Genomic DNA, 9,156 nt, shown 5'->3' on the forward strand with positions numbered 1-9,156 from the left:
ATATTTTGAAATAAGGTAGCATGATGCCTCCAGCTTTTAAAAAAAAAAAAAAAGTGAGGATATAAGAGCAAGACGGGAGAAGGGGAGCCGGGGAGAGTGGGCGTGGCCTACAGCTAGCAAGTGGGTGTGGCCCGTCATTCACAGAGCCGGAAGGCATTCATTCCACTAAGACAGCTTCTAAACCCTGCACCCTGGACCCAGCAGAAGTGTTATCTTCAATTCTGGCACAAAAACAATCCAGTTCTTTATTTCAAGACCCTCACCATGAACCTTGTGACCAATAGAACTCTGGGAGTGGCAGACTTCTTTCCTACCTTTCATAATTAGAAAAACTCATTACCTTTTCACATGTTGTCCAATTCCTTGTTCAAGAAACTAAGGACTTGGAATGAGCCTGCACAACTCCAGAATCTGGTAGAAGCAAACAAGCAAACAAACAAAAAGTGTTTCCCGGAAAACCTAAAGCATCACAAGCCTACTGTGCCAGAGCTTAAGGAGGAATTTTTAAAATAGCTTTATTTCTCAATATATTAATTTGTTCCAGTACATGCACCCCACAGCTTGGGGATGCCACAAGTGCTTGAGTGCTTTCAGCTACCAAGCTGATGACCCGAGCCCCTCCCTGCAATTACTGGAACCGTAGGCCCCTGTACACTGCAGGGTCACAAGCTGAAGGCCTCCTCCTCTCCTTCCTGTGCTGGTGTCCAGTTCCCTGTTTGTTCTTCCTGAAAAAGAGGAGATTCTGGGGTGAGGAACAGGGGGTAGGACATAAAAGCCACAGTCCTCAGCAGTTCTGGGCACTGAAGGACAGTGGTGACCATGACGGTCCCTGAGAAAGCACAGGATCCGGGTCCCCTGGGTGAGGCTGAACGGGGGCTGCATGGATTGGGGGAGGCGCCAGGAGGTGTCTCAGTTCTGGGTCTGACGTGCTTCTCTGCTCATCTAGACCAGGAAGAGCTGGTAGGCGGCAGACCCACATACGGCATGAACAGATATCGACTGGCTTCTGTATTCAGCCGCCTTGCAGGTAGAGCCTGGCAGGGGCTGAGGAGCACTGGACAGCTCCTCCCACGTGTTGGAGTCTGGGAGAAATGGACACTGAGACTCTGGACCTGGAGTCCTTGGGAGGGTGGTTGCTATGCTTTGGATATGGGAAAACGGGAGGCTGGCAGCATGGCCCCGGTGCCAGGCTGAGCAGGGGACCTGGGGGCACTGAATTCCCCAACTTTCTGTCCTGCAGGCTGTCACCTCCATGACTCCATCTCCTTGGTCCTGAAGCTGCTCTTATTCATGCTGTTCGCTGGGATCTTGGTGGCCATCCTTGCTAAAGGTCAGGGCAGGGCTTAGAGTGGGGGCTCCTTCAGCTGGGGTGGGCAGGACCAGGAAGGAGGAGGGTCTTGAACTGGATCGGGTGCCTCAGAGGCTCCTGGGAGCTTCTCAGGCTTCTCCTACCTCTCCTGGAGCACAGGGGAGGAGGAGGAGGAGGAGGAGGCACAGAGGAGGGTTGAAACAATATGTAGCTTCACTGAACCAATGTGCAGGATGCAGCACACAGTGGATGACTAATAACTACAGTTTTTTTCCCCTTGGCATAGTCTCCAATATCCCAAGCAGGCAGGACTATGAGCAGGCTCAGTTGCAGCAGAAGCAGACCTACCTGGAATTGGCCCAGCTGAAGGACAGAATGAGTGAGTGACAGGAAACTGAGAGGGTCTGGGTATCCTGTCACTATGTTAGTGTCCAGTCTTCTCTCAGCCTCAGTTTGTTCCTCTGTAAACTGGGGACACAGAACAACAGACAGGATGGTGCTACTTCTCACAAGGGAGCTCACACACAGTAGGAGCTCAACTAAGCCAGTGTCCTGGACTTTCTTCTGGCATCAAGGTCCCTTTTTCTCCCAGCCTGGAGGAAGTGGGGCCAGGGTTCAGGGGGTTTCCTTGGGCAGGGTGGGGCTCAGGAAGTGGTCACACTGCGGTGGGTGCTAAGTCAGGCAGGGCCTCAAGGCACGAAGCCTGGACAAGGACATCCAGATGGGAGTCCACCTTGACCATATATCTGCCCACAGACAACCTGTGCCGCCCCTGCTCCTGGGACTGGACATTCTTCCAAGGGAAGTGTTACTTCTTCTCCAAGTCCCAACGGAACTGGCACGACTCAGTCACTGCCTGCGAGGAGGAAGGGGCTCAGTTGGTCATCGTGGAGAGTGCTGAGGAGCAGGTGCTGGTGGTTGGGGCAGGGGCCTTAGTCTGGGGTGGACACCCGGATGCTGACAAGCTCTGGGGGAGGTGACTGATCAGATTTTCTGGACTAGGGGCTGCTCGGGACACTTGCAAAGGGAGGAGGACAAGGGTGTGGTGAGAGGGTCCATCAGCTTGCAAGGGTTTCTACACAAGTTCTCAACATGGGTGCAGGGTTTGTGGAAAATCAAACTGTAAATAATTTCTACTGGTGTTTGTTCAGGGTTCAAACATTCTTGTTTACCAATTTTCCTGGTATAAATATTACGACGGAGGCTTATTTTAACCGCTAAGTGGAACTGAATACAGACCTGAAAAGAGGCAATGTGTGTGTGATCACGATCCGCGCCTGTGAGCTGGTAGGAGCCTTCCGCGGCGTAATAACCCAGTTCTTTAAAAACCATTTTGCATGGTCGCACTCAGACAGATGGACACTGACGTTGCCGATGGTCTCTGATGAGACCAGCTCTGGGCCCTCCGTGGGCAAGTGATGACACATCTGCGGGTCCATACCGATGTGAGAGGGACTCAGGCCTCAGTAACGTGCAGGAGAGATCCTGACCTGGATGCTACAGAGCTCAGGAGGAGGGACGTCAAGGAGAATTTCCTGCTGTGAACTTCTGAGGCTGTTCCTTCTGGGTATTTTTCCAGAAGAATGGAAAACATTGCAGCACAACGATATACGTGCTCCCATGTGTGTAGCCCCACAATTTGTCACCGCCAAATCTTGGAAACAACCCAAACGCCTGTCAGCTGAGGAAGGGATAAAAATGATGTCGTTTTATACAATGGAGTGTTAGATATAAAGAAAGATAAACTTGAGACTTTTATAGGTCAGTGAATGCAAGTAGAGACTAAACTCCTACATGAAACAAATCAGATTCACATAAGTAAACATTATATTGTCTCGCTAGTAAAAAACTCCAAAACTCAAAGAGTAAATAAAATCTGAAAGGAAGAATAGATACTGCGAAAGGAAAAAAAGCTGTGCAAAAGGAAAGGACAACCGGGTTGAGAGAAAGGAGAAAAAGAAAGAAGGGAAATACACACACACACACACACACACACACACACACACACACACACATATTATATATACTTATATATAAATACTTTATACGTAAGTATATATAATATATAATAATATCTATGTATATTATATTATACATACAGGATAGCTAAGATAATTGTACTTCTATTTCCTACTGGGTTTTTAAAAATAATTTTATTGAGAAACAAATAGCAATGAGACAGTTTTAAAACCTATTAGTAGGACAGTTTCAATAATTAATACATGGCATATTGTTGTCTTCTTAGTGGTTATTCATAGTACAAGATGCAGACAGGATATCCTGTCCACAAACACTATTAGGACAAATCTTTCTTCTCATTGAATTAAGAGAAAGTAGCTGTATATCTAGCCTAACTATTTTGAATGTACAGATACAAAATGGTCCTTCCTTTGTATCCTCTTTTTTGTTGAGTTTTGTCAGAGAAGGGTATCCCGTTGTCATTTAAATATTGTAGGTGTGTGAGTTCGGCAAAATAATCCAATATAGTCCAGTAGTTTATAATGGCAGTGGGTTATCCTCAGGACTGGCAATGTCAGAAGTTGTTGACTTGAGCCTTTCACAGCTCAGCATATTGATATGGTTTTACTATTTATACCTCGTGGTTATACTTTTCTGCTGGATGGTTAAGACCAACATAAAGCAAGACCTATATAACAGAAATGTAACTTTTGAATCTGACAAGTTCTGTCAAATCCCCTCAGGATTTATCCTGTAACCCTGTACTGCAGTTTGCAGATCCTTTGTCAGTGTCAGCCATATGGATGAGTCACGGCCATTGCCTGACCAATGTGCTCTCTGTGAAAGCCTGAGAGAATGTTTTCTCTCCAGGTGACTCTCCTTAGGCACACTCTGCATCATCTATCACTTTCCTCTGTGGCCTCATAATCTCCTGTTAGTGTATTGAAAGGAACAGTTAATGCTTAATTTTTTGATCAGTTATGCATGTCTATATCTGGTCATCTGAACAACTGCTCTGAAGATAACAATACACAGTATACCAACCACCGTTGATTTCCTATCACCTTGCTTTGAAATTCTGTATCATTTTGTATTTTTAATTTTTTATTCTCTTTAAATTAAAAAAATATTTTTAAAAGAAATTTGGGGGATGGAAGCTAGAAAATAGGCTCCCAAGCCCCCTCCCTGACTCCTCCTCTCTTCCTCCAGAGCTTCCTGCAGCAAACCTCGAAAAGCAAAGGCAGCGCCTGGATGGGGCTCTCCGACCTGAATAAAGAAGGCACGTGGCACTGGGTAGATGGCTCCTCTCTCTCCAGCAGGTAGGTCCAGGGAGATGGGGCACCTTACCTAGAGGATCCCTTCCATACTGTTTCACGCCCAGACTTAAGAATCCCGGATGTCCCTGGCACCACATGCCGTGCTAATCTCACCCCCAGGTGCACTGAGCCGGCCATCAAGCCCAGGTGTGGTGGCATGTGCCTGTAATCCCAGCGCAGGGGAGGCTGAGAATAGAGGATCACTATGAGTCTGAGCTGTGTAGGGAGAGCTGTACCAAATACATAAAAGTTAAAAAAAAAAAAGAGGCTATTTCCTGTACCTCCAGATAGGATGGCAGATGCCTCAGTTTCCACCACCAGGCCTTCAGGAGGAGCTGGCTACCTATGAGGAGGATTTCCATATCCTAAAAGAACATCTGAAGAATCAAGGAAAATGACTAGAGAGCCGTTACCACAGAAAGGAGGGAATATTATGCCCACAAATCCCAACGCAGGGCAAATCGTCACACCAAAGCAGTCCCATGTGGAAGAACAAAGACCAGATAGGGGGCAGTGAGGGAGGGGTGGAGGGGGGCCAGGGCCTTCATCCCAGGGTCCACAGCAAGGACAGGTGAGGCGGGCAAGTGTCCTTGGGATTGGCTTGTTTTTTAAACTAGTGAGTTCTAGGTGGGAGGTGTCATTTGGCACCTGGTACTGGACAGCTCTAGACTGACCGAGGCTGCAGAAGACCCAGGGGGAAGGTGGGTGAGGCTGCGGGTTTCAGATTGGTTGGGTTGGATCTGAAAACCATGCCCTCAGAGGCAAGGCTCCTCTGAAGCACAAGAGACGAAGTCAGGGTCAGAACCGGCCAGGCGACTGAGGCACACAGCAGGGTGTCCAGAGCAGAGCACGCCTGCTGTGGGCACGTATGATGGATGGGAAGGCTTCAAGTACCCAGCGCTGAAAATCTGGTTCGGGGGGATGTGGCAGAGGCTGGGCAGAGACTCATTTTGTGAATGGGCTTCGCAGCTACTGGAATAAAGGAGAGCCCAACAACATTGGGGAGGAGGACTGCGTGGAATTCAAGGGTGATGGCTGGAACGATGGCAGGTGTGAAAACAAAAATTTCTGGGTCTGCAAGAAGAGCGCCATGGCTTGCTCCCACCACTGACGTCAGTGTCTCGGCCCAGTCCCAGCAGCCCCGGCACACCTACCAGCTGGCCAAATGGTACTCACGTTTATTCCAGCTCCTTTATCTACCGAACTGGAGCTGCTAACGATATCTCTGTCAATCTTCTCTGTCACACTTCTCATCCTCCGTGGGGCTCGGTCATTGCCGTCCTTCGTCCTCTGTCACCAGCTTCCCTCTGGCTCGGTGGCGATGGTTACGGCCCCTTGAGATAGTGTGGGGCATTGAGGACTGCGGCCTGTTCCCCAGTCGACGCTGCCTCCGTGAGACTAAAGTGTTGGCAGGGCCATGTGCAGCTGCTGCCAGGTCCCTGAACGGCCTTACCCAATTCCACCTGCTGCCCTTCAGTCTGCTCCTCCTGCATCCGCCTGCCCTGCACCCCTCAGCCAGGACGGTCTCTGCTTGCACACCCGCTCACCCTGCAGGCTGGGAGCACCGTCCAATTAGTCCCTCAGTTCATCCATGACTGTTTGCTGTACACACGCCCGGCTCCCTCCTCCCTGGTGAGTCTGTAGTGGACCCTGCGCTGGGTCTCCCGGGTCTCTCTTCCCAGAAGGGGACCTTAGCCCAGCTGCTAGGAGTCCTCTAGGAGGCGGCTGTCACGTGTCAGCCCCTTCCCGCCTGGACTCTGCTGCAGAGGCTGCAGCTTCTGCAGTGTCAAACTCCATCCTGAGGCACCTCACGTTTGTGCAGGACAGTGGAGAGCTGACCATGCTGGGCCAATGCGGGGCGTCTCTGAAGGAGCCCTCTGATTCCAGAGCTCCCCATTAGGCCAGCGGTGGCTGCGGTGGGAGCGCCTTCACTGGGCTTGTCCCTCTGCCCTTTCCTGCTTTCTTCTTGTGAATGTAATTAAAAATGTATCAGATCTTTGTCTCTGTTCCTCAGTGACAGGGGTGTCCTGGGTTATTCCCAGTTGGCCCTCTGGGCCATGCATAAATGTATGCTAATGAGGAGCTGCACTGCAGGGTGCTTGTGTCACCTCATCGAGGGACTGGTAGATGTATCTTCCACTTGGCTCATCTGAGTTGCCACCTTCATGATAAAGAAGTGCATATAACCAGAGTGCTGTCTGAGTTCCCGTGAGTCCTTGGGCCCATCGCCAAGCCTCATAGCAAGGAACCACAGTTTGTGACTCGCTTACAAGCAGGGTTGCTCTTGGAACCCGTTTTGTTGACCCTTGACCCTTGAAGTGGGGTTAATCTGGGGACTGAACCCTCTAACCGGTAGTATCTTATGTTAACTCTTTCTTTCTTTTTTGATGGCTGGCTCAGCCCACCCTGGAGGTAGAGATGGGGCTGATGAGGCGTGTGGTGTCCAAGACTGAATCTAGGTCCCTGCATGCTTGCCAAGCTTGCCTGAGCAGGTGCTTTAGACCTCTGAGCTATCTCGCGGGCCCTGATGTTAGCTCTTAGTTAGAGTTGGAGGAGCATGTTGTGTATCCTACCCACAAGACAGCACAGGCCTTCCTTCACAGCTTGTCTTGAAGGACATCCAGTCTTCCACAAATTTTTTTTTCCTGAAATTAGGTCACGGTCTATGGGGTCTACAGGGTCTCACTACATAGATCGGACTCGTAGTGATTGTCCTATTTTCAGCCTCCAAAATTCTGGTGTTACAGGTGCAGGCCACCATGCCCAGTCTCAGTCACCATCTCAGTGTGCCCCACAGACGGGGCCTGCTCAGTATGCTGGAGATCAAACCCCGGCTGCTGCGCTCTGTCTGAGCAGGCGCTTTAGTCAGCTGAGTTATCAGGCCAGCCTTCCACAAAGTTTTATTGCTGTGACTTTTTCCTATTGTTTTCCTCTCTCTGCTCTCACCTTTGTTTTCCATTCCTTGAAATTGCTTTGGGTTAATTTGTCTCTCTCTCTTTTGCTCATTTCTCAGGCTTACTGATGTGAAATCTGTCGAAATACAGTTGATCTTGGTTGGCGTTGTGTTCAACTCTAGCTTGAGGGCCAGACCACACTGCATGAAGGAGCATCAGGGTTCTGATCCTGAAAGGCCCAGAGCTTGCTGTGTATGCAGGATGTGCTCAAGAAAACAGAAGCCAGAGGCATAAACTGACTGCTCACATGCAGTTACTTTCCTTGTGAGTTGGTGACAGGATCCAGAACAACAGGGATATGGCTTGTGCAGCCGAAGCTACAGAACTCCTAGGAGAACTAGACATTCTGGGAAACTCAGCCATTACGCTTCTATTGTGAGTCGCTAAAAGAGACAGAGAAACAGCTTAGTTTCGTCTTGGTACTAAAAGCTTTGGAATAAATGGATGTTGTTGTGGGGTTGTTGTTGTTGTTGTTGTTACTTTTGTTTGATTTTGCTGCACTGAGAATTTGAGTGAGGGACTTATCAGAAGAGTGATCCTTCTGCCTCAACCTCACTGGGTTATCAGTTTGGGGTTTTTCTTCATCTGTTTGGAATAAGCAGAAAGGTTTAATTTAAAATAATGATTTTCAGGGGACCGGTGAGGGTGAGATAGCTCAGCAGACTAAACGCCTGCTTAGGCAAGTGCTTAGGACCGGGGTTCAATCCCTGGCACCACAGGCCTTGCCAGCTCTGCCCTAGGGCATGGTGATCTGGCCACCAAGACTGGGCCTGGTGGCACATGCCTATAGTCCCAGTGCTGGGCAGCCTGAAGCAGGAGATTAAGTTAAATAAGTTAAATAATGCTTTTCTGTTTGATCCCCAGTGTACCATGCTGGCCCAGCCCCAAGGGCGCAATGAGAACTCCTTTTTTTTTTTTTTTTTTTTTTTTTTTTTGGCGGAACCAGGGATTGAACTCAGGCCCTTGTGCTTGCCAGGGAAGCACTTATTCCATTGAGCCATCTCGCACTGAGATGGCACCTGAGACTGGGCATGGTGGCGCGTGCCTGCAGTCCAAGCACTTGGGAGGCTGAAAACAGGAAGATCAGTACGAGTCTGATCTGGGTGGTGAGACTCTGTAGACCCTGAACTAAATACATGAAAAATAAAACAAAACAAAATTTAAATTTAAATTTAAAAAAATAGTGATTTTCTGTCATCTTTTCTTAGCACCTATTTTCCAATTCAAGCACTTAAAATGAGTTTCACTGACACAACTGACTTAGCTGCATCTTATATATTTTATATGTTTTTCATTTTTAAGTTCTAAATACTTTATGCCCATTGATATTGATACTTTGAATGATAGATTATGTAAAGGTGTAGTGTTTAATTTCCAAGTGTTAGAGAGTGCCATGTGCCCGTCACTTTGTATACAATTCTCAACACATGTGCCAAAGAAGCCATGTATTTTTTTTTTAAATTTTTATTTATTTATGCGTGTGTGTGTGTGTGTGTGTGTGTGTGGCCAGCTCAGCCCACCAGGGGGCGGGGCTGGCATGTGGTGCTGGGGGATTGAACCATGGTCCCTGTGCTTTGCTAAGCTTGTTCTAAGTAGGTGCTTTAGACCACTGAGCCAT

At 48.6% G+C, this 9,156-nt stretch overlaps 1 protein-coding gene across 1 annotated transcript; it reads left to right on the forward strand.

The window, feature by feature from the left end:
* The first annotated feature begins 767 nt into the window (after positions 1-767).
* Positions 768-6,578, forward strand: LOC101573168 (CD209 antigen-like protein C). Its single transcript, XM_012517771.2, has 7 exons — positions 768-859; positions 947-1,027; positions 1,241-1,330; positions 1,596-1,688; positions 2,066-2,217; positions 4,478-4,587; positions 5,554-6,578. Exons 1-7 carry the CDS (start codon positions 820-822, stop codon positions 5,693-5,695), a joined length of 708 nt encoding a protein of 235 aa, XP_012373225.1. The 5' UTR covers positions 768-819; the 3' UTR covers positions 5,696-6,578.
* Positions 6,579-9,156: the final 2,578 nt, after the last annotated feature.

This window comes from Octodon degus, unplaced genomic scaffold (genome assembly GCF_000260255.1).
Source record: "Octodon degus isolate 3935 unplaced genomic scaffold, OctDeg1.0 scaffold00214, whole genome shotgun sequence".
In the NCBI taxonomy this organism is placed as follows: domain Eukaryota; kingdom Metazoa; phylum Chordata; class Mammalia; order Rodentia; family Octodontidae; genus Octodon; species Octodon degus.